Source organism: Vombatus ursinus, unplaced genomic scaffold (genome assembly GCF_900497805.2).
Source record: "Vombatus ursinus unplaced genomic scaffold, bare-nosed wombat genome assembly UNPS02014924.1, whole genome shotgun sequence".
NCBI lineage: Eukaryota > Metazoa > Chordata > Mammalia > Diprotodontia > Vombatidae > Vombatus > Vombatus ursinus.
This window is the reverse complement of record NW_020954702.1, coordinates 2665860-2692143: the sequence shown is the minus strand read 5'-3', so window position 1 is coordinate 2692143 and position 26284 is coordinate 2665860. Positions and strand designations below refer to the sequence as shown.

The 26284-nt window shown below is 36.5% G+C and overlaps 1 protein-coding gene across 2 annotated transcripts in view; it reads left to right on the top strand.

Moving 5' to 3' along the window:
* RIPK4 (receptor interacting serine/threonine kinase 4) overlaps positions 1-26284 on the top strand; it is a 62187-nt gene that overhangs the window by 15025 nt on the left and 20878 nt on the right. Inside the window, exons 2-5 of one of the 2 annotated variants that reach the window (XM_027843585.1) lie at positions 2713-3004; positions 18914-19062; positions 20438-20487; positions 24009-24167. In XM_027843585.1, coding sequence (XP_027699386.1) covers positions 2713-3004; positions 18914-19062; positions 20438-20487; positions 24009-24167 — 650 coding nt within the window. Of the gene's footprint in view, positions 1-2692; positions 3005-18913; positions 19063-20437; positions 20488-24008; positions 24168-26284 lie in introns of both variants that reach the window. The other variant, XM_027843586.1, reaches the window with a different exon arrangement.

Below are 26284 nucleotides of genomic sequence, written 5' to 3'. Positions count from 1 at the left end.
ATGTGCCAGGTACTGGGCTAAGCATACAATTTAAAAAAAAAAAAAAGCAGTCCCTGCCCTCAAGGAGCATACAATCAAATAGGGGAAGACAACATACAAAAGGAAATTGAAAAGCAAAGTCAGTTGGGCCACGGAGGGACAAATGAAATCAGGTGGGAAATAGAGTTTTCTGAGATGTCTGTCCTGTCCCATCTCCTTAAATGGAGGAATTTATAGCTCCACCTAGCAGTCCAAGGGGCAGAGGGTTTGATGAGGCGTGCATGAGTAATGAGGCTGATTGTACCTGGAAAGATCATGAGATTTCCCAATGATGAGTTTGCTGGGAGCATGATAGAGAAGTTAAAGTCTAAAATGAGTGTAGCCGGGCGGGAAATGCCGAGATGATGTAGCATGCTTTGTCATCTCTTCTCTGGAATCACGGTTGCTCATTAAATTAATCAGAGATTTTCAGTCTTTCAGTTGTTTGTCTTTACAATGATGTTTTTATCACATAGATTATTCTACTTGTTCCTTTCACTTCACTCTACATTGGTTGATACAAATCTTCCCAGATGTTCTTCTCATTATTTCTTATTATGGTATATTCCATTACATTCATATAACATATTTGTTCAGCACCTCCTAAATTCATGGACACCCCATTAGTTTCTAGTTCTTTGCCACTACGTAAAGAGTTACTTTAAATATATATTTTTATAAATATAGATTTTTTTTCCACTTTGTAATCTGCGTAATGTATAGTTCTGACTAGGTCACTCCCTTTACTCATGAATCTTCAAAGGCTCCCAGTTGTTTCTAAAATCAAACAAACAAACTATGGAGATTTATATTTTCAACCCTTCACAGTCTGACTCTCTACTTTTCAGAATTAATCCATGTTACTTTCCTTTACACACTTTATATTCCAGTCTCTATTTGCTATTCTACTCCAGCTTCAGATGCAGCCTTTCTTGCCAATGTCAACTTCTTTCTCTACATGGTCCCTTACTCTCTTCTACATCATTACCACTCTCTTCAATCTCTCCCTATCTAGAGATCCCTTCCCTTATTCCTACAAACATACCTATGTCCCATCCTTAAAAAAAAAAAATCAAAAACCCTCACTTGAGATCCTACCATCCCCCCTAACTATTGGTCCTAGGTCTCTCTTCCCCTTCATGGATAAACTCCTTAAAAAAGGTTCTTAATCTAAACTCTTGGCAATCTGACTTTATAAATTATCATTCCAATGAAACAACCATCTCCCAGATTACTGGACATCTGGTAATTTAATTCTCTCCTCTTTAAATTTAAATTCTAAAATTTTCATGACACTGTTCTCACCTGGTTTTCTTGTATCAGTCCTATCATTCCATAAGATTTTCCTTTGCTGGTTCATGGGAGTCCACAAAGGGTCTGTACTGGGCCTCCTTCCCTTTTCACTCTATACTGTCTCATTTGGTGATTTCTTCTGTTCCTATGGTGTGTCAGTCAAAAAAGCATTTATTAAGCATTTACACTGTACTAAGCACCTAATATACAAATACAAGTAGAAAGTACAAATAGAAAATAGAAATACCGTCCCTGCCATTAAGGAGCTTACATTCTAATAGAGGAAGACAGAACATAAAAAGGCAGAAAGGGGAAGTAGGGAGGGAATAAAGGTACCCAGAGCAATAGGGATAGAAATCAGAATACCATCTGCAGAGGAATGAGACGTGACTGCTCTGGGTGCTACCCGTTATTGGAAGTTCTGGGAGAAGTCATCCAATCAGAGGGAAAGACTGCAGGGTCAGCTTATCAATTCTCGGGCTGGAGTGAGGCTTAAATGTGAAGAGCTGGACCATGTTAAAGGGAGTTCATAGGTTCAATTATCATTTCTATGTAGATTATCCCTAGATCTGTATCAGTCCTTCCAGTTTTCTACTTTACTCTCTTCTACACACTCTATGCTCTGGTCACACTGAACTACGTGCCTGCAGTTCTCCACATTCCCACCTCCCATCTCCGTGCTTTTGCATTGTCAGTCTTCCATGTCTGGAAAGCACTACTCCTTCACCTTCACCTGTTTCTCTGACTTCAAGATTCAGCTTAAATCCACCTTCCAGGATCCCCAGTTGCTAATATCTTTCCCTCTCAGATTATCTTTCATCCACATCTTTACATCATCTATGTCTCATCATATTATACCTTGAGTATGCCTAGTTTTTTATACTTTGTTTCCTTTATTTGAATGTAAACTCATAAGGGTGGGAACTTTTTTTTTTTAATTTGCCTAAGTGCTGCTATCTCTAGAACTTTGCATAATGCCTGGCATATGGTAAGCACTTAACACATACTTGTTGACAATTGACTGACTTGCTATTTCACAAATTCATTGTGTCTACTCTCCATGCCCATGTATAATACTCTCTCCTGATATGTGGAATGTATTCCCTCCTCATTTTTGCCTCTTAGACTCCTTAGATTTTTTTTTAATTAGTTCAGATCTTACAGGGAATTTTTTTTCTTATCTTGGTAGTTATTACTGTTCTTACCTATCTCAAATTATCTAGTATTTATTTACTTCTCTACAGTTATATTCTCAATTCCAAGTAAGCTCCATGAAGGGCAGGAACTTGAATTTTTGTTCAGAGATTTTCAATACCCACTACAGTGTTTTTATGATACATAGTAAGCTCTTAATAAATACTTATGAGTTTAATTCAGCTAGGCTCCAAATTTCTTTTCCAGAGAGCGTATGGAACTTTTGGAAGAAGCCAAGAAGATGGAAATGGCCAAGTTTCGCTACATTTTGCCTGTTTATGGCATTTGCAGAGACCCTGTTGGATTGGTCATGGAATACATGGAAACTGGGTCACTAGAGAAATTACTAGCCTCGGAACCTTTACCATGGGAACTCCGTTTTCGGATCATCCATGAAACAGCAGTAGGCATGAACTTCCTGCACTGCATGTCTCCACCACTCCTCCACTTGGATCTCAAACCTGCAAACATATTGTTGGATGCACATTACCATGTCAAGGTTTGATCTATTACTATTTTTAATTTGGTAACTGCATTTTCAAGTTGGATAGAGCTGTTCTGCTTAAGTGCTTTAAGAAGCATGGTTTAATAACTTCTATAGGGTGTGCTGTGGAATGTAACCTTAAATTCTGTATAAAAGGAAAAGGTATAAATTTTGGGGAAAAGTCAAAGCCTTTCTGCTCTAAGTGGCTCAGTGGATAGAATGCTGGGCCTTGAGTCTAGAAGACCTAAATTCAAATTCAGAATCAGACATTTACTAGCTCTGTGACAAATGGGGTTAAGTTACTTAACCCCATTTGCTGAAGTTTCCTTATCTGGAAAATGGGGATAATAATGGCCCCTTCTTCCCAGGGTCGTTGTGAAGATCAAATGAGATAATAATTACGAAGCACTTGGCACAATGCCTGGCACATCATAAGCACTATATAAATGTTAGTTCATTATTATTACTATTGTTGTTGTTGTTGTTGTGGGTTTCATTTATATGGAGTTTCAGTTACTGAGGAGAATATGTGAATTTAGCAGGGAGCCCCCAATTCAGGGAGCCCCCAACAAGAACAAGGCATAAGGATGTGGTTTGGGAAAGAGTACTGCCCTGTTATGCTGTCTGGCATACCTTGCACAAGTATGGCCTCAGAATACAGTTGGCTTGACAATTTGAGGTCAGTCTTGCTCAGTTATGTAGCCTACCTACATACTGCCAGTCACTATTGCTTTCCTTTCTTTAAAAAAAAAAAATCCTTCCCTAGACTCTACCATTCCCTCAAAGTGTCATCCTTGATTTCATCTCCCTGTCTAAACCAAACTTTAAGAAAAGGCTAGCTAGTCTAAATGCCTTCATTTATTCTCCTCTCACTCAACTCATTGGCCCACGGCAATATGATTTTGATCTTAAAGCTACCGATGATCTCTTAATCTCTGTATGGAATTGATGTGGTCTTTTTCCAGACCTTAGCCTTTTTGACCACTCTGTAGCAGCTGACTCTTCAATGTCTTTTACCTATGGATTCTCTCTCTCAATTTTTCTGATACTTTCTCTTTGTTCTCCTACCTATTTAATTATTCTTCATTCTCCTTTGCTGGTTCATCCTCTAATAAAGGATATGGAATCTATATCATGCTGTGGTATTCCTACTGTGGGTGGAAACCTAACTGCGGGCATGCCCCAAAGTTCTTTCTTGGTCTCTCTTCTTTTCTCTTGTTATACTCTCTTCCTCAGTAGCTTCATCAGCACTCATGGATTTCACAGAATTGTAGAATTTTGAGTTAGAAAGGATCTCGGCAGACATCTAGTCCAACCCAAAGGAATACCTGCTATAAAAAATCTGATAATTGGCCATCTGGCCTCTGCTGGAAGACCTCCAAAGTGTGTATGTGGGGGGGAGGGGAGGAATCTGCCACCTGGAAGCAACACTTTCAGATACCTCTATTTGCTAGGAAGTTTTTCTTTCTATCAAGCCAAATTTGCAACTTTCTTCCATTGTTCCTGATTTTGCCCTCAGGGGCCAAAAAGACAAGGCATATGCCTTCTCCATGTGACAGTTTTTTAAATCCGTGAACACAACTGTCATGTCTCCCCTGAGTAATCTCTAAGCTAAATGTTCTCAGGTCCTTCAATCTCTTCTCATATGTCAAGGACCCAAGGCCATTCACCACCCAAGTTTCATTTTTATGGATGCTGTCCAGCTTGTCAACATGCTTGAACCTTGCTATTCAGAACTAAATACAGTATTTCAGCTAACTTTTGAGGAGGGCAGGGTATAGTGAGACTTTAACCTCCCTATTTCTGGAAGCTCTGTATGTCTTAATCCAGTCCATGATTGCATTAGTTTTTTTGGCTGCCATTTCATCCTGTTGATTTATTGAGCTTGCAACCTACTCTTTATGGCTGGTGCTTAGTACAATTCCTGATGCAGAGTAAGCCCTTAATAAAGCGTTGTTGACTGACTATGCATCCAGCCTCAGATTGGTAGAGGCTCCATTCCATTGTGTGTCAGTCAGGTAAGATAATGATAATATTGAGAGATAGCATGACCTTCAGTTCAAGAAGACTTGGGTCCAAGTCCTGCTTCTGATGCCTACTGGCTCTGTGTCTTTAGGGTGGTCATGTAACATTTTAGTGCTCCAGGGAAATATAAATGGCAGGGCAGTTTGATTCTGCTTTGGTAGAGTAAGCTTCCTTGAGTTACTATACCAAATCCAACTAAAAAAAAATGTTTACAAGATGCCATTCTACAAATATTAACAGGCTTGCTTTCAATGTTAAAGCAATGTCATTTGTTATATTTTTGTCTTCTTTGACCTAATTGGCTGCATGCAATTTTTTTTCCTCCTCATGAATGACTAAAAGAATACTTGTTTGAAATCCTGGCTACTTTGTGGTAACTTTCAATTATTAGGTGAAGATTCCTAAAGGAATTGAAAAATGAGGTAATTTATATTAAATGAGTAGAATAAATGCTTCACAGGAATCATCTTTATAAAACATTTGAGAGGAAACAGAATGAATTCAAATTTGAGGGGACTGGTTTTTCCTTAGTGTTAAGAAAGTTTCACTGTGCACAATCTTCATCTTTTCTGAAGGCAGTGTTCATATTTTAAACCTCAAAGAAGAATAGATAACTTTTGAACACCTCCCTGGTTTGCTAGATGCAGGAGGCTTCCTTTAACTAGCCTTAAGCAATAAAATGTAATCACAATATTTATTTTTGTAAATAGCCAACATGGTGGTGTAAAGCAGAGGTGTCAAACCTGACCAGGGCAAACCAGATTACAGTGTAATTGGGAAATGCTTAAATAAAATAAATAAATACAGCAAGACAGAGATGACATTACATTTTAAACTAAGTCAATATGCTGCTGACAGGGATTCTTATGTATGAATTAGTGACTTTAGGGAGTGGAAGTGTTTAATATTTCAACCTTTTTCTTTAGGTCATAATTGAGGAAAAATATTTTGTACATATATATTATTTTTTATATATATTATTTTTTTTTTGGCTAGGCAATGGGGTTAAATGACTTACCCAGAGTCACACAGCTAGTGAGTGTTATGTGTTTGAGGCCGGATTTGAACTCAGGTCCTCCTGACTCCAGGTCTGGTGCTCTATCCACTGTGCCACCCAGCTGCCCCAGAAAATTATTTTGTAAACCTTAAATCACTGTGTTACTGTGAGCTATTATTTCTCCATGTAATAAATTTTTATGTTTTTTCAAATAAAAATTTCAAGCATTAAATTTTAATCATGAATGCAATACTTTGTAATGTCTTGAATATAGTTGTATTTTTACAACTGTATGCTAAATTTCCTTGTATACATAATTATGAATAATATAAAATTCAGTTTATAAGTTCAATATACTTGTAGCTAACATTAATGTTTCAATTTTTAAACTAGAAATCAAACTACATTTAAATGTAGGAATACACTAAGGAAATGTTTTATACTATGAAAGATGCTCTTGAAAAAAGGTGCATTTTCTCTGAGTCATCATAAAAATCCTCTTTAAACAGTAAAGTGTTCATTATCTCGGTATAATCTTGTCAAAGGTTACTGACATAATTAGAGAGATTTTGGAAATTATTTAAAATATTCACACTAAATATTAAAATGTATCTGGGGTGTCATGGGTTTGCGAGTTCCCCACAGCGATGCAGATCTCAACCCAAACTGTGTGACTCTTGTTCATGTTGTCCCAGAAGTTGCTGCTGGGAGGTCCACCCAATGCTCTGGAGGCTTTCCTTAATTTCTCCTGATATTCAGAGGGCACCAGTGGAGTTCTCTGGTCATTTGCCTGTCATATCTTGCTCTTGCTATAGGACCATGTTCTGTCATACAATTCCTTGGTGACATTCTTTACTTTTCTTCAAAATTCCTCATTGGTTATGATATACCCTGTTTACCATGCACCTTTCTACTGCTTATGCTTCTCATCTTTAGTTTATTATAGGTGGTAGTGTTTCAGGTATTGCTACCATTAAGCAACACAGAGTAAAATTTTTTCACTGAAAAGATGGATTCTTGCTGTTTTGTGAAGCTTAGGGTCATTAAAAGTGCTTAGCAATTTTCTGAAATAATCCATTTTTTGGTCTTCTCCTTTTCAACTCTGTACATAGCTGTTTGTCCCTCTGTATTTTCTGTCCTAACATATACACTATTGGACAGTCTCTAGAAGGTGTCTTATTAGATGTATTTTCAAATTTAGACAATCCTTCATCCATTCAGTCTTTACTGCTTGGATGGAAAGGCCACACTGAGTAATTACAGATCTCTTGCAAGTGGATTTACAATATCTTAGAACTTGATGCAATCAGTACAATGCTGTACACAAAGAGGAGCATCTGGAGGACTTTGTGATCCACAGGGAATCCTTCTCAAACTGGACTTGGGCAAGCTTACATCTCCCTGATTTAGTCCTCACCTGATGTTTATTATCAAGAGGGTCGCTGAACAAGGTTATTTCTGTTATATCTTCCACAGAAATTAGGCTGATCTTCCTATGTAGCTTGTTGGAAAAGAATCTGTAAGGTAGCATTTTCATTCTATGGAATTGAATGCTTTTTCATAATCACCAATAAGCACAATAAGATCTTAAATGTTCTCTATACCTTTCAGTCAATTGTGAGATGGTAAAGATGTTGGCATGAGCAGCAGACCCCATTTGGGGTCGAGACTCACAGTTTAAGAAGCACTGGACTATAGATGCCCCTCAAAGATTTTTGTAAATATGGAAGAGAAGGCACATCAGTTGATAGGCATTAATGTTTCTCAGTCATTTTTTTTAATTGGAATCAATGAGGTATTGAATTTTGTTCCCACACTTTTTGTATCTCTACTCATTTAATGCCCTCACAAGTATATCATTTCCAGCACGAATCTCTTCTACTTATGCTTGATCCAATCTGACTGCTTTCCCCATCTTTGTTTACCTTAATTCCATTTCTACTTACTACAGAAGCACTTTAATGATTGTGATGTTAGAATGCGAGATGGTTCCACTGTCCTTGCTGGAGAAAACAGATTGTTCAAATAATTTTTATAAATCTTTTCCATTCTTCTTCTCTCATTCTTCTGTTTTCTTTCCATTTTTATCCTTGAATTCCTTTGAGATATTTTGATTAGTTGGATATCTTGCCAATCTTTCTTTGGACTGGTTTTATCTTTCCCTGTTTCTGCTTTATGAGATGCCCTCATAAAACTCATAATTGTCCATCATCCTTATTCAAAAGGTTTTACAGATGAGTTTATATTTAACTTTGGCAGATATTTCTCTCCATTTGGCAAGTAAATCATATATGTTAACTAAAGTGCTTTCTGAGTTCTTTTGGTCTCTTTTTAATTGACACTAGTCTAATACCTGGATGAAATTATTCTATTTGATGTTGATAGCTTTTCTCTTGTCCATCTCTAATTTTTTATATTCAGTGGCTTTTAAAATTATTCAGTGTTAAATCTCATTAATTATCTTTTTCTCATTTCTTTATTATAAATTCTGATTTTAATCTCTTAGTCAATGGTCTGACTATGCAAAGTTAATTTAGTAATAATTCCCACAGCCATAGTAAGTCTTTCCCTGTTCATTAAAATTTCTTTTTCATTCTTTTAATTGTTGTTTGGTACTCCACATATCCAATAGCTTTTTTTGAAGGAAGTGTTCATGATATAAACTCTTGTATAATTTATAAGTCTTCGACCTGTATCATTTCTTTTTCTTTAATCATATTTTCCCACATATTTCTTCCCATCCTCATCTTTACCTATGTTTGCATTGAATTTGCCAACAGAATACATGTTGATTTGATTGGATTTGGAGGGCTTTAGAAGGTTCCTCATAGAACTTTCCTACCATTTTGTTCTGAGCAACTAATGCTGATACATAAACTACAATTATTTTCATGATGATCTTTTTATAAGTACTTAACCATATTCATACTTCAATACATGATCACTAAATGCCCATTAAATAATATTTCTTGTAGATTTGGGGCATACAATAAAATCTACCCAAAGAGTACCCATAAACCATTCTTACATTTGGCTGCATCTTCATTCTGATTTCATTCATATAAATAATGTCAAGATTAATAGGATTCAGCTTCTCCATCTGTATTTTCACTCTCATCATTATATGAAAGCCTCACATTGAGTGCCAACAATCAAGTTAAAATTTTTGGGTAGTCTAAGATTTGACTCTTAAGCAATCTTCCCCCCCGCTCCACACTGCTCTGCCACCATCTCTACAAAAGCAGAACACAGGACTTAGAGCCATTAATTAAAAAATATTTTTTCTTTCATTGGTTGTTTTATCCAAAAACATTTCACCACCTGGTAGCCAGCCTACTGGTGATATGCCTCTGGTTGATTAGCTAGGCTGGTATTGAGTAGGTTCACCCTTGGAAGCCTTTCCAACATTGCAGAGCCAGCTGGACCTCCAATGCTGATATGCATAGCATTTGATGCATAGCTAGAATCTCTTTCCCATTAGGATAAGGCATCACAAGTAAGACTTCTGCAGAGACATTTGAAACATTTGTGGTTCAAAGCTCAAAGCAGTTCTACTCGTCCTTACGGGTATACAAAGGTGAGCTTATTGAAGGTAATTCTTCTAGGAGAGTAGGCCTGTATATCAGTACCTACAGTTAATCAGGCTGTGTGTGGTAAGAAAGGTACTACCAAAGTGACCTAAGAGAGAGAGTACTTGTGACAGAGATAATCATGTTAATTCGAATCTTTAGTGGAAGGGAGAAACCTAGTCAGAATCTCCCTTTCTGTTCTGACTTTCTGAGACCTTGCATAGAATCAGAGTTGATTTGTCCCTAAGGGGTAAGGTAGCATTTGAACTGTCCAGGTTCACCCAACAATAAAGAAGGTCAAAGGAAAATTTTAGATGCATAAATGTCTTACAAATTATTCATATTTAGTCATTTCTGAATGGGTAATATTCTGTTTTGAATAAGCTTAAATATTTCTATTTTGAAATTTGTTTTTAAATAGATGGATGGAAACAATAAAACTGTTACTTGCTGTCCTAATCATTTTCTATCTTCTAGATATTTTGAAGCATTACAGGGTTAAATTGGAAGTTTTAACCCTGGAAAGGCCAGCTCTCCAGGTTAAGAAAGCAATGTTTTGTCAGCAAGAGTTGAACAATTAATTTTGGGTGCCCAGAAATGAATTATTGACTAGTTGGTAGATCTCGTCAAACTGGCTTTTACCATATGTGCACAAACCAATAATAAATACCCAAAGCCATGTGCTTGTCTGTTCTTGTAGTTTAACTGATAGTGTCCATGACCAATTAGCAACATCCCCACTACAAGAGCAAGTCTAAGGGCTGAATTAAATAGTATGACTAAGTTCCATTTCCTATCATTCAGTAAGAGTGTTTGAGGAGGAGCCCATTCCATTAATTAAAAGGCTTTAAAAAAAAAACTACCCACAATCCCAAAACCCTTGAGGCAGAATATAAAGCATAAAGTTTCCGTCTGTTACCCCCACTCCCACTGATGTTAATAAGTTGTCAGAATCTTATACATAGTGTTTCAGGTTGACTTCAAAGGATCTAATTTAAACTTTAAAAATCCAGAAAATCTTACTCTATTTTTAAGAATTAGTAGTGCTAGGTTCAGAGACTGGATATCTGCCAGACTTTCAAACCATGTATTGTTCTGGGTAAAGGAGCCAGCAGAAAGTGGTACTGATATATAGTAATATGTATGATAATAAGCATTTTACCTTTTATAAAGTGCTTTCCTCATGATAACACTCTGAGGTAAGTTGGAAATTATTGACATTTTACAGATGAGGGAACTGCGTCTCAGAGAGGTGAAGTGAGTTGCCCAAGGCACACATAAAATTAAGGTGGGTCTGTCCATCATTCAGTCAGTAGTATGCATGGGCATATTTTAAAAAAATTTTTTTTCTTCTCTTATTGCTATAGCTAGCATTTCTAGTACAATTCGGAATAGCAATGGTGATAATGGATTATTTCTGATCTTATTAATTAATCTCATTAATTAAATTTTATCACCATTACACATAATAGAGATTCTTGGTTTTATTTAGATGCTACTTATCAGTTTATGGAAAGCTCCATTCATTCTTATGCTTTCTAGTATTTTTTAACAGGAATGAAAGTTGTATTTTGTCAAAAAGCTTTTTTTCTTCATCTGTTGATATAATAATATGATTTTTGTTGTTTATATTAATATGATTGGTTGTCTTTATAATTGTCATAATATTGGACCAGCCATACATCTTTGGTATAAATTCAGCTTAGTCATAGTGTGTTATCTTGGTGATATATTGCTTACTGGTATTTTATTTAAAATCTTTGCATTAATATTCATTTGGGATATTGATCTATAGTTTTGTTTTATTTTTTCTTCTCTACTTTGACTCTCTGGTTTAGGTATTTAGACAACATTTGTGTCCTAGAAGGAATATGATGGAACCCCTTCTTTTCCTCCTCTCCCCCCCACCCCCAAACAGGTGATATAGTAGAGGAAGTAATTTTCTTTAATTGTTTGTTATAATTGACTGGTAAATCCATCTGATCCTGGGTTTTTTCTTTGGGAAATAATTAAAGTTTGTTCAACTTCCTTTTCTAAAATAAATATTCTATTTCCTGTTCTGTTAAGCTGAGCAATTTGTATTTTCCATAAATATTCTACAACTTTATTTAGATTGTCAGTTTTATTGACATATATAGTGTAAAAGAACTCCTGGTGATAGCTTTTATTTCTTTTTCATATGTTGTGAATTCATCTTTTTTCATTTTTGATATGGATAATTTGGTTTTCTTTTTTTTATTCAGATTAGTGAATGGTTTATCATTTTAAAAACAGCTCTTAGTATTATTTATTAATTCAATGGGGTTTTTGCTTTTATTTTTGTTAATCTCTGATTTTTTTATTTCTATTATGGTATTATGTTGGGAGGTTTCATTTGTTGTTCTAGGTTTTTTGGAATTGCATACCCAATTCATTAAACGCCTTTTTCTTTTATTGATGAAAGCATTTACAAATAAAAAAATTCTATTAAGTACTTCTTTGTTTCTATCCCCAAATTTTAATATGCAGTCTCATTTTTGTCAGTATCTTTTATGAAATTCTTGATGGTTTTTATGATTTTTTTTATTTTACCTACCTATTCTTTAGGATTAACTTATTTTACAATTGATTTTATATCTTTGTTTCAAATTCCTTTATTGGATGGAATTTTTTTTATCATGGTCAGTAAAAATGTATTGAGTATTTTTGCTTTTCTGTTTATGAAGTTTGTGTACATGGTAAGCTTTTGTGATTATGTCATGCATGCCTGCAAAACAGGTATATTTCTTTCTATTCCCATTCATTGTCCTCCAGAGGTTCATCATATCTAAATTTTCTAAAACTTTATCAGGTCATCTGTTTCTTTTTTGCTTATTTTTTTATTAGATTTGCTTTGATCTGAGATGGGTAAAAGTCCTCCATTATTATAGTTTTATTTTTTTATTTCTCTCTATAACTCATTTAACTTTTCCTTTAATAAAGTGGTTTCTATGCCATTTGGTGCATGTATGTTTAGTACTGATTTTAGTTCATTGTCCATGCTACCTTACAGCAAAATGTCATTTCCCTATCTATCATTTTCATTTTGGTCCATTTTTGCTGTTGCTTTATATGAGATTATGATTGCTACCCTTACCTTTTTTATTTCTGTAGAAAAAATAGTTTACTTCAGCTCTCTTATTTTGGCTCTATGTTGGTTTTTTCTCCTGTTTCTTGTAAACATTTTTTTTTTAGAATTTGGTTTCTAATCCAATCTGCTATCCTCAAGAACGTAAATTTATAGTAGACCCATTGTTGTGGCCATAAGACTTTCTTCAACCAGATTTAACAGCAAGGAAGACAGATGGAAGCAATGTAGAGTTGGGTTTTGTCAAGGCATGGGCCTTAATAGGACAGAGAAGCAATGATAAAGTCCTAAAGGGCTATATGTATCATCTCCCTATATAAAAATGTAAACAGTTTAACCTTGTTTAGTTCCTTTTGATTGCATGCTCATATTTATCTTTTTTTTATGTTTTTCTTGACTCCTGTGTTTGCCAAATTTTCTACTCTTTCGAGGTCTTTACATCAGGAACACTTGGAAGTCCCTTATTTCATTAAAGGTTGATTTTTGCTCTATGGCTTTATAGTCAGTTTTGCTAGGCAAGTAATTCTTGGTTGTAAGCCTAGATCTGTTGCCTTCTAGAATCTCTTCATAGGAGACAGGCATAGGAGGAGTTAGCAAAGAAAGGAATCTGAGTGATGTGAGGTTAGGAGGAGGGAAAAGAGAAAGCACTTGGTTAACAACCTCAATTTTTTCACTGAATTATGAGATACCACCTCTGTTTGTGAGAGGAAGGGGAATAATGGAAAGTTTGGGAAGGAAGGAAAAGGTTTGGGAAAGCTCCTGTGGTAAGTGGAATAGTGAATCAATTAGTCAGGTGTAAAAAGATAGCCTTGCAATAGTGAAGACCAATTTGAGATGATATAATAATAATGGGTACTTGTTCAGTTGCTCAATCACGTCCAATGATTCTTCATGACCAGCTGGCAGTGGGGTTTTCTTCACAAAGATCCTGGAGTGGTTTGCCATTTCCTTCTCCATTTTTATGCAGGCAGGGATTAAGTGACTTGCCCCTGGTCACACAGTGAATGGATGAAATCACTCTGTTCTTTTTGACTCCAGGCCCAGTGCTCTATCCAATGAGCCACCTAACTGTCCCAAATGAGTAGCAGACTCAGTCAATAGAGTTGTTCTGATTTTTCTTCAGCATAATTCAGCAGTGGTAGGAGTGAAAGCAATGGAAGGTGGGAGTAGTGAAAGGCTAGGGCAGGGGTGGAGCTTGTCAGGGCAAGGTTTTTTATTGGATAAAATGGCAAGAGACTTTAGAGAAGACGATCCCTTGGCCCATTAAGGGGTCAAGATGGAAAAGGGAGGGAAGTGTAACCAGGGCAGTGGTGCTAGCCTGGGAAAAAAACTTGAGGTATGGAGGGATTGGAGGATGAGGTTTGAACAAAGAACAGAGTTTGGGGTTGCAAGGAGGAGGGAGAAGTAGAATGACAAGAGATTGTGATTAGATAAGGTCATTTCAGAATTCATGGACATGAAAGTTAAAACACTTGTGGGTGATGGCTAGATTCCGTGCATGGCCATCTTTCTCTGTGTAGCTGTGGTAGAGTGGAGGAATAAGGTGGTGGGAAATGAGGAGGTTGAGGAACCGGAAGGTTAGGATGTTTGAGGGATTGTCCTTAGGTATATTCAAGTTCCCCAATATAAGAGCATAATTTGGGGATGAGAGAAAGGCTACAAGTCAAATGTTGAACTTTGTGAGGAAAGAAAAAGGTGGTAGATAATAGCTACTAGCATCCTGATTGGGTAGTAAATATTGATTGAGTGAGCAAGGTTTCTTCCAACTTCCACAATATGGGGGAGCTGTTGAGGTATGCGTGAAAGTGCAATCTAGGCTAGAGAGAGTGGCCAGGGAGGCTATTTCATCAGGAGGGAGCCAGGTTTCATTAAGTCCAATGGGTTGGAAGAAGCAGGAAAGGAAAAGATTTAAGATGAAAGCAAACTTGTTATCTATGGAGCAGGCATTCCCAAGAGCATAATGAAAGGGGTGGGCAGCTTAGGGTAAAACATTGGCAGGGTTGATTTGAGGTGGACAGGAATAAGGGAGTAGCCAATGGGCAGGGACAATCAATCATTGAGTCAGTCAATTTATTAGGTACCTACTATGTGCCAGGTGCTGTGCTAAGTGCTGAGGATCCAAAGACAGGAAAAAGACAATCCCTGCTCTCAGGCAGTCACAGTCAAATGGGAAAGACAACATCCAAACAAACATGTGCAAACAAGTTATGTGGGACAAATTTGAAATAATCATCAGAGAGATGGCACTAGAATAAAGGGGTTAAATCAAAAAGCTTCCTGTAATGGTTAGATTTTAGCTGAGACTTGAAGGAAGTTACAGGAAGGCAGAATGTGGAAATGAGGAGGATAAGAGCATAGGTATAGGAGAGCACTAGTGAAAAGGCCCAGAGTGGGGAGGAGTGTCTTACTGTGGGAGGAAAAAGAAGAAGGCCAGTGTCACTGAATCTGAGCACAAGGGGAAGGTGTAAGGCATAAGGAGATTGGAAAATTACAGTAGGGTAGGTTATTAAGGTCTTTGGATGTCAAATAGAAGACTTTATATTTGATCCTGAAGGTGACAGTCACGGCAAGTTTATGTGGGGTGACATGGTCAGACCTGCACTGCCCAGAGGAGGGTGGGCTAGAGTGAGCAGAGATTTGTGGCAGGAAGACCAATCAGTAAGCTATTACAATAGTCCAGGATTGAGATACTGAGGGTCTTCACCACAGTAATGGCAGTATTAGAGGAAAGAAGTGAGAGTATACCAGAGATGTCACAAAAGCAAAATTGACAGGCCTTGGCAACACTGGATGGGCAGTGGGCATGGGGTAGGGGGAAGTAAAAGAAAGCGAGGAGTAAAGAATGACAGCCTATTTTACTGGGAAGCTTGTGTTACCTTTGATAGTAATAAGAAATTTAGGAAAGAAGGAGGGTTGGGGGAAAAGCTAATGAATTCAGTTTGGGACATGCTGAGTTTATGATGTCTGTGGGGAATTCAGTTCAAGATGTCCAATAGGCAGTTGGTATTGTGAGACTGGAGGTCAGCAGAGAAGTTGGGGCTGGATAAGCAGATTTGAGAAGTAGTAGCATATAGGTGAGAGTTGAATCCATGGGACCTGATGAGATCACTAATTGAAATTGTATAGAGTCCTGTGGGACACCTATCTGTTGTGGGCCTGACCTAGATGAAGATCCAGCAAAGCAGAATGAGAAGAAAATAGGAGGAGAACCAGGAGAGATCACTGTAACAAAAATGTAGAGAGAAGAGCATAAGAAAAGAGGGTGGTCAACAGTGGTAAAGGCTGAGAAAGGTCAAGTAGGAAGATTGAGAAAGGCCATTTGATTTGGCAATTGAGATATTATTGATAACTTTGTAGAAAGTAGTTAGATGAAAGTGGTGGCATGTATTGTAGACAGCCTTCCCAAAAGGGAGGAGAAATATAAGAGTTAGTGGGAATGACTGAATTAAGTGTTTTGACAATATTTGTTTGTAGTAGGGAAATAGCCAATAGTAGACAAGGAGAGTTTGCAGATAAATGATAGTGGGAATGATAGAGTACTCTGCAAGGAAAAGTGGTAAAATGTGGTAATTTTTGCAGGTAGGACAGTTAAGCTTGGTAAGAAGGGCCATCTCTTCGTGTGAGACAGGGGTGAATGAAGGCTGTGATAGTGGAGGAAAGCATCTGGGAGATATTCATTGAGGAGGAGATGAGAAGAGGAAGCTTTTGGTGAATGAGCTCAATTTTATCAGTGAATTATGAGGCAAGGTTCTTAGCTGAGGGGTTGGAGAACAGGGGGGCTATGTGAGATTTGAGAATGGATGAAAAGGTTTGGAAAAGCCCCCAAGTGGAATAAAGAATTAATTAGGAAATTGTAAAGGAATTGCCTTGCCATACTGAGAGCTCATTTTGAGATTATATAACAAAAATGGGTAATATACCCAGTCAGCACAATTATTATGATTTTCTCTAGCTCAGTTCAACAGCACATGAGTAGAATAATCCAAGGGCTTGGCAGGGCAAGGTTTTTGACTGGATAAAGTGGAAAGGTACTCCAGAGAAGAGGAGAGGGCAGAGTTAAACTTATTCACTAAGGGGTTAAGATGAGGGAAGGAGGAGAATGTAGTCACTGTAGAGGAGTTAGGCCTGGGAAAGAACTGAGGGGTGGAGGGATTCGTGGTTGAGGTAAGGACAAAGAACAGAGTTCAGCATTGAAAAACAGAGGGAGAATCAAATAACCATAGATTTTGACAAAGTAAAGAAATTTCAGAGTTCATAATCTTAGAAATGGAGCATTTGTGAATGAAGAGTGTGATCATCTCTGTGTGTGGCTGTGGTGTGGTGGAAGTATAAATAATGGGAAATGAGCAAGTTGAGTCATTCAGAAGTTAGAATGCTTGGGGAAGCATCGATATGTATTTAAATCCTCTAGTATGAGGGCAGGAGTTGTGAAGAGAAAGACTGTGAGCCAGCTTACTGAACTCATTCAGGAAAGGAGAGTGTCTTGGAGGTTGGTAGATAACAGTTAACAGAGTTTTGATGGTGTGCTAAGTATGGATTGAATGAACCTCAAAGGAGAGGCTAATGAGTGATGAAGGTAAAGGGAGAGCTGGAAAATGACATTGGAGAGTAAGGAGTACTCCAACTCCCCAACCTGGACCAGTGAGCCAAGGGGAATGATTGAAAGTGCCACCAGTGCTAGAAAGAGAGGCTGTGTCAGGAGAGAGCCAGAAGATGAAAGTAGGAAGAAAAAGATTTAAGATGGAAGTAAGTTTGTTATTTAGGGAGTATGTATTCCAGAGATAACAATGGAAGGAATAGACAGAAAACAGAGTTTTACAGCAAGCCACGTGTGCATACAACAAGCTAGTATGTGTCAAAGATGAGGCTTGAACCAAGATCTTCCTAATTCTAAGGCCAGACCTCTATTTGGAGCCAATGGAATCTTGAAATTCTTATCAAACTTTCATTTTGGAGAGACTTTCCTTTCATAGTTGAAGAGAGACTGAGTTAGAGAGAGAAAGCTGAGAAAGCAAACTTGCTTCCTGAGAGAACTGTATTTAATTTGAATCTTGCAAAGAAACATTAAAAAAAACTCTTAAAACTTTGGCAGATGGAACTATATTCTAGAACCTAAAAGTCAAGAGTAGCAGTGATGGTTAGAGGTGATTCTGGCTATGATCTTTCTTACAGATGAAACATTGTAGGGAATAGTTTCTCTTTGTTTTATTGTTTAGCCAGTAGCAGTGATGCTTCTTTAAGCTTAACAGACTAGAGGTTTTTATAGTTAAATAAGTAATGTTTAATAAATGGGAGGGGGTGCTCTCAGAACTGTTTGATTAATGAAGTATTCCAGTGCTCATAAATAATAAGGAAATACCTAAACATATGTCCTCAGGATGATGGGAATAAGTATGGTAATGAATTAAGTAGCTGGCTGTGGGGTGAGCACCGCAGTTAAGCTACACAAGAAGGTTTTTGGCCCTAAAACCCTGCTAATAAACATATATATTTGTGTGTGTATATGTAGCAACCTTATTTCTGAGCTTATATATATCAAGGAGTTCTGTATGATCTGTCTATATGCAGCACATAATCCCTGGAGGATAGGGAGAGATCTTAAGACAAATTATATTGATTTATAGGGCTATGTGAGACAGATGTAGTTCAAGTTTTTGTTGTGTTTCAAAAGGCAGTTGAAAACATGTTTCCGCACAAAAAGCTTGCTTCTACTTGTTTGTTCACTTAAATAGACCATATTACATAATCAGATTCACAGAATTTGATGCTGTCAGTTTCTCTTGTCATCCCTTTAATTTGGGGGGTGGGGAAGTCATTATACTTTCATTGTTGATTTTCCACTTTGTCAGGCAAAATGGCAGAAATGTGACTTCACAGAAATAAAATAATTTGCTATAACCTTTGTAAGGTAACTTTCTTCCGCATTTGACCATGGGGAAAATAGATTGTGTTTTGAATTAGAGTAAAGTAATCCTGTAAATATGAGGGCACCCTTTCAAAAATGAAAAAAAAAACCACCTTAGGTGATAATTATTTTACAGAATTTCAAAAGTGAAAGATGCTTCCAACTTGAATGTTCTAGAAGTACTTGAATGCTACAAAATGGAGATATCCTATAATTTGAGTTTAACATAGTATAAGTGTTCTAACTCTTTACTTTATAAAGCATTCAAACATGCTCTATTTGAAGATTAATTCATTTACTTTTTTGTCTGTTTGCTTTTCAGATTTCAGATTTTGGATTAGCCAAATGTAATGGCCTGTCTCACTCCCAGGATCTCAGCATTGATGGACTTTTTGGTACAATTGCTTACTTACCTCCAGAACGTATAAAAGAGAAGAGCAGATTCTTTGATATCAAACATGATGTGTACAGGTTGGTGCAAAAAGTTCCTTTGTAGGGGCAATCTGATTGTTTGGGACAACTAGTTGAGAAATTCTTCTAGAACTTAACGAATTCCTCTGGGGTAAATATCTGGAAGAACTTCCAAACCAAACGCTTGGTCCTTTGCTCATGCTAAATAATTATGTATTTGTTTTATGGATCTGAGTAAGTCATGTCTGTTTAACTTTTGTTGAAGGGTTTTTTTAGATTATGACTGGCTTAGAAGGGCATGGGAGATTTTCTTTCTTCCCATTTTAAATGCTTCTTAGCTGAAAGTGAAAAATATTCAACAATTTGTGGAAGTGCCAATTAGAGTTGCTTGTGTTATTGGGCTGACAAGTTAAGGCAATTTTTTTTTGGTCTGGCATTTTCACAAACTGCAGGTTTTATTAGTTGAGTGTTTGTGGGAATTTGTTGCTTTAAGTATTCATGCATATGCCTGTGTATAGCTTTCTAAGATGTGTTCCTTCAGTCTAGTATTATATGAAGAGTTCTTGATACTTAATAATGCCTTGTACAGTTATTTTAGATAAATAGATGTGGGAATATATATATGTATATTAATTCAGTGAAATTTTATAGCTGTTATCTGTTCTTTTTCCTTTCTCAAAACCTGATGGTCTTAATTACCCTGTACTTTTCCTAGGAAAGGGAAGATAAAAGGAGAGACCTAAGTACTTCATTGATGTTTTGATCCTTAGCGAAGGACCGTTCATCACTTTTTACTTTTCCATGAATCATTGTGGAAACTTCTTTAACAACTATTGGTTCTTAGAACATGGTTGACTGGTTTGAAATTGTGTGTGTGTGCATGTGCGCATGTGTGAGGAGCTTGTGCACATGTGTGTTCTCAACTATACTTTTTAGTCGGACCCCTGTTAATGAATTAGACTTCTGGAACTAGTTACAGCTTACAGAATTTGAAAAAAAAAAAGATTTTCTCTATTATTTCAAAATTTTGTGATTTAACTTTTGAACTTACAAATTTCAATTTCCTATATGTTAAGTATTCTCTTTCAAATTCTTCTCAAGTTCCAATGAGATAACTCTCTAACAGCTAAAGTGATGAACCTTACTTCTGTATTTATCGTCAGCTCAATACATGCTACTTAGATTTTTGGTTCCTTTTAATGGACATTTGATGAGCTTTTGACTTAAATGGCTTGCATTAATTTTTTAAAAGTTGATCATGAAGTAAATGCATTACAAATTAACTTTAAAATTATTATGGACAAAGCTCCTTTTTTTTCAGATTCTAGATTTATTCTTTCAGAATATGTTTTACCCATATGACGGTTACTGAGCATATTCCATAAAGATTAAGCTAATGACACAAACAGCTCCTAAACATATTTTTCTTTTTCAGTTTTGCCATTGTTGTCTGGGGAGTACTAACACAGAAAAAACCCTTTGCAGGTGAGTGAAATTTTCTCTTTATATCTGGGTTTGTGTATTATGTTCTTGAACATTTTAAAGCTATTTTCCAAATTAGTACACTTCCTTCATTATGGAATAATAAATACAAAGTATCTATGAATAACTTGTACTATGCAAGGTTCTTGAAAGGGACAGTGAACATGGAAGACAGGTTAATTTATGTCTGTTTTGTCTCTTCTGGGGTCTCTGACCCACTTACCAGACCAAAAATTGATTACTAAAATCTTGGAAATTTTGAGCATGCTAGAGAAAGAAACTTACTTTTTTCCCCATTCTGTAGAACTTCTCATTTCTATATAAGGAATTATTTGATAAAACATAAATTCCCTTTACTACTTGGAGAAGAAATATGAATCAGTCATTCATTCTGTAGCTCGTGGTTTAATGTTCTCTTTCTTACCTAACTAGCATCCTAGGAATCAGTATTTAAACAAATGATGGAGAAAAAAAGTCTTTGAGAGTATTACAAGTTATAGATCATCTTGGCAATTATTACTACAAACAGAAAGAGCATGACTTCTAATGCTTTCATTTATACAAGAAAACAATTATTCACCCTCATATCACCAATCATCATTCGTCCTTTACAGGTTTCTTTTCCAGCCCCTCTTGTTTTAGACTACAATAAATATAGTCATATAGTTTTGGATGGGCGGAAGGCCAATCTTTTTATGTCTTGTGCAGATGACAGCTAAAGTTCCAGGTACATGACTATAAATGTCAAGAATAAAAGGTCTTTATGTTAGATGTCTGTGAAGATACCCTACCAAAAAGCTGAGATTTTATCAGGCAATCCAGTTGGAAATGCTTGATGTTTTTATGTTCCCTAGCAATATAATTTAGAAAACATCTCAAATGTTGGAAGTTGGAGATTTTAATAATCAATAAAATAGTGAAAATACAGTTTTAAAGCTTGAACTTACATACAATTCTGTGTGAAACTAAATGAAGTACTAATAAGAAAACACTCCCACTGATTTTAAACTGAACAAATAATCCACGTGGCTTTTTCAAAGAAGGGCTCAGCTTAGGCTTTAAATAATATACTACCACGTCAAAGTCTGTTTCTTTGTGTTAATTATAATTCCAGTCACAAAGACATCAAGACTGGAATCACGCTAGCAATACCCTTTCTCCAACTTGAAGGTTGCTGTCTCTTCTAGTCCTTACCCTCTACTCCCCTTCCTATAAACTTACTTGTAAATTCTAGGATTTTGCTTATCTACCTGTCTCATTATAGTTCAGGGATCAGGCAGACAGAGGTAAAGTGACTTCCTCTTAACATGAAATCTATGGATAGATTTCAGGGAGTCCATAAACTTGGATGGAACAAAAATTACAACTTTATTTTCACTAGACTGAAACTGAAACTTAGCATTTCTTTCAATTACAAACTTAGGTAACAAACATTCTGAGAAGGGGTCCATAAGCTTCACCAGACTGCTGAAGGGGTCCATGATACAAAAAAGATTAAAAATCCCTTAACTAGATGGGTGCTGATTAACTGCCCAGCTAACTAATGACATGGAAAGGAAATACCTTCCTATATTTTTATATGTCCCATTGCCCTATTAATTGAAAATACAAAATTCTTAAATGTAATTTTTTTAAAAAATCTTCCCACTTATCTGATTCTACTCCTTCTATTCTCCAATCTATTCTCCACAAAATAATCTTCCTAAAGAAAAGGCTTTACCTTTCTATATTTCCTTGCTCTACAACCATTACTGGTTCCCTAGAATAAGACACAAACTCTGTAGCCTGGCATTTAATGCTCTCTGGTCTGCCTCCAACTGCCTCTCCAGACTTATTCTGCATTACTTCCTTCACGTACTCTTTAAAAAAAGTTTTATTGATTTTTTTTCCATTATCATTGTCACTTCTCACTGACTACGCCCTCCCATCATGAAGCTCTCCTTTGTAAGATAAGCCACGAAAAATACATAATGTCAGAAAAATCTGTGTCTCATTCTGAACTTTTAGTTTCTCTTCTGAAGTTAAGATTGATCACTGCATTGATCATAATTCTGTTTTGGACATGTTAAATTTGAGATGTCTACAGAACAACCAGTCTGAAATGTTCAATAGGTCATTGGTAAGGCAAAACTAAAATTAAGGAGAAAAGCTACAGTTAGATACATAGATCTGGGAATCTTCTGAATAGAGATGATACTTGAGCCTATTAGAGCTAATGAGATCCCCAAGTGAGAAAGTATTGAGAAAAAACAGAAGAGGGCCCTGGACTAATCCTTGGGATACCTGCAAATAATGAGCACGATATGGGTAAAGATCTACTACAGAAGACAGATAGAAAGGGAACCAAGAGAGAATACAAAACCCAAAAAGGAAAGAGTATCTCTTTGGTAAATTTGGAGAGAGCACTTTCATTTAAATCATGAGCTTGAAGTCAGATTACAGAGAGTTTAATAAAGAGTAAGAGAAGTGGAGACACTAAATGTAGATGACTGTTAAAAAGTAGTTGAATAAGGGAAGTCAACATATAAATTAGTAGCTAGCAGATATAGTAGGAAACAGTAAGGGATTTTTTTTTTAAAGGATGATAGAGACTTGACCATGTTTGCAGGCATTAGAGAATGAACCAGTAGATGAGGAGAGACTGAAGATTAGAGAGAGTGTGGGGATGATGATTGGGGCTATTGATATGTTGGAGAAAAAGAGAGGAAATGAGATCAAAGGAATATATAGAGTGTGTGGCTTTGGCAAGCTGGAGAACCACCTCATTATCAAAGACTATAACGAAAGAGGAGGATTTGTTGAGTTGTTGTGTATAATATCACCTCCATTGAAATCATTCTTCTCTACTTCATTGTGGTGTGGACCAAAACAGGCTTTTTAAAGCAATGTTCTGCAGACATTAATAGGTAAAGGTTTGAAGTATTGTCCTAGTAACCAATTTTGACTATCGTCGGAGAACAAGTGTAGGTAAATTCACAGTGAATCATTATCAACGACTTGACTACTGATTGATAAATAGTTGTTTTTTTTCTCAACTCCAAAGCCCATCTTTGGGTGGTCAGATCAACAATTGGTTAAATGCATACTTTGTGTCAGGCATTTTGCTAAGTGCTGGGGATAAAAAGAAAGACAAAAGTCCCTGCTCTCAAGGAGTCCAGTCTAATGGAGGAGACAACTATGTGCAAACAAGATACATACAGAGTAAAGTAGATATAATACCAGAGGGAAGGCACTAAGATTAAGGAGGACTGAAAAAGGCATCTAAAAGAAGGTTAAGTGAGGATCTGCACAGTGGAGAGATAAGAGAACAGTGTGAGGAGCTTAACATCCAAAAAAGGGTTAAACAAAGACATATGCAACACTATGGAAAATTTTATTTCCGTAACAGTTCTGTTAATAGCTCAGTAATCTAAATTTAATAGTTCTCTGTGCTTTTTCCCATAGTTATCTTTTTACACCAGAGATAAAAAATTCTCCTTTCATTTAATTAGATCTGCTGTAACTTGTTTGCCTTTACTTTTCAGATGAGAAAAACATTCTGCATATTATGGTAAAAGTAGTCAAAGGCCATCGCCTGGAGCTACCCCCGATTTCCAAATCTAGACCTCGTGCCTGTAATAACTTGATTAGACTCATGCAGAAATGCTGGCAAGATGATCCCCAAAGTCGGCCAAGCTTTCAAGGTAATGTGCTACCTGATAATATAGCTATTGTCTATCCTAAAATAAGATGCCCTAGCATTCACTTCTCTTCAAAATGTTATTGTTTTATTGCTCCATTGAACTTAAGGTGACAAAGTTCAGAGTACAGAATAGGTACACAGGGACCTTAGAGGTCATCTGGTTTGGTCACTCATTTTACAGATGGGAAACCACAATGTATTTGAATTAGTCATGCAAACTGCACAATACAGCTAGTTGGTCAACTAATACTTACTAAGCATTTACTGATGTGCCAGGCACTTTGCTAACTGCTAAGAATACCAGTAGAAAGAGTGACAGTCCTTGCCCTCAAGGAGCTTACATTCTAATGGGAGAAGACCACACATTTAACAAAAGGAAGATTAAAGGAGGGGTGGGGAACAAAGCTACCCAATTGGAGTGGGGGTTCTAGAAAACCGTAGTTGAAGTAATATAGTCCAGAAGGCTGCCTGTAAAAGAATTAGACATGGCTGCCCCTAGGTGTGCAACCCTTTAATGAAGGCTCTGGGACAAGACATCTAATCAGAGGGCGAAGCCATAGTGGCAAAGGGTATTTCCAATGTGTCAATTCCAGGGCTTGAGAAAGGTTTCAGTCAGAAAAGTAGAGGAAGCCTGGAGAGGAACAGAACATAGGAAAATATAGTCCAAGATTAAAACCTGAATGAAAATGTTAGCAAAGGCAGCAACATAACATTTTTATTTCCAACACCCAAAATGAAAATACTAGATGTAAAGGTCACCCTAGTCCTTTAGGGCTAGCTTTGGCAGAGCAAAAGATACTGCATTTGAACATCTGATGTTCTGGCATAAACTAATTACAACGAATATTGAAATAATATTTGGCACAATAGCCTTTTTTATGTATAGCATTAAGCTACTACTGTGGTCTTGTTCCTTTGCGAAAGGGACCATTTTACAAAAAATAAATCTTAAATAAGGGGAATTTTGATTTGTTCCATTTTAAGACAACTGTGTGCAGTCAAAGATAGTTCTTTTTCCTTCTATGCAAAAAATATTTAATACAAGCTGAATGGAGGCATATGTGGCTTTAGTGAATGAATAATTAATTCATAACAATGTTTATTATGTGCTAAGACCTATGCTAAGCACTGAGGATACAATACAAAAGTATGATAGCCCTACTTTATGGACCAGGACTAGAACTTACTTTCTTCTTTATTATTATTTTTTTTTACCCCAATTACATGAAGGCAAGTAATTTGATATAGGTTGTTCATGTGCAGTCATGCAAAACATATTTCTATATTAGTCACATTGTGAAAGAAAACACAAAACAAAAAAAAAACAAAGTTTAAAAAGTATGCTTTAATCTGCATTCACATTCCATCTGTTCTTTCTCTGGAGATGGATAGCATTTTTCATCATAAGTCCTTCAGGATTGTCTCAGATCATTGTATTGCTGAGAAAAGCTAAGTCATGCACAGTTGATGATAATATAGTATTGCCCTTACGATACAATCTTCTGATTCAGCTCACTTCCCTTTGCATTAGTTCATGGAAGTCTTTCTAGTTTTTTCTGAGAGCATCTCATTCTTATAATAGCACAATAGTATTCTATCCCAATCATATGTCACAACTTGTTCAGCCATTCCCCAATTGATGGGCATCCCCACAATCTCCAATTCTTTGCCACCACTAAAAGATCTGCTATAAATACTTTTGTACATATAGGTCTCTTTTGTTTTATTTCTTTGGGATACAGACTGACTAGTGGTATTGCTGGGTCAGCGGGTATGCATGGCTCTATAGCCCTTTGGGCATAGTTCCAAATTGCTATAAAAATGGGTGAATCAGTTCACAACTCCACCAACAATGCATGTATCTCAATTTCCTTACATCCCCTCCAACATTTGTCGTTTTCCCTTTTTTGACATATCAGCCAATCTGATAGGTGAGGGATGGTACTTCAGAGTTGCTTTAATTTGCATTTCTTTAATCAATAGTGATTTAGAGCATTTTTATATGTGACTGTAGATAGCTTTGATTACTTTGTCTGAAAACTGCCTGTTTACATCCTTTGGCCATTTACAACTGGGGAATAGCTCTTATATTTATAAATTTGATTAGTTTTCTATATA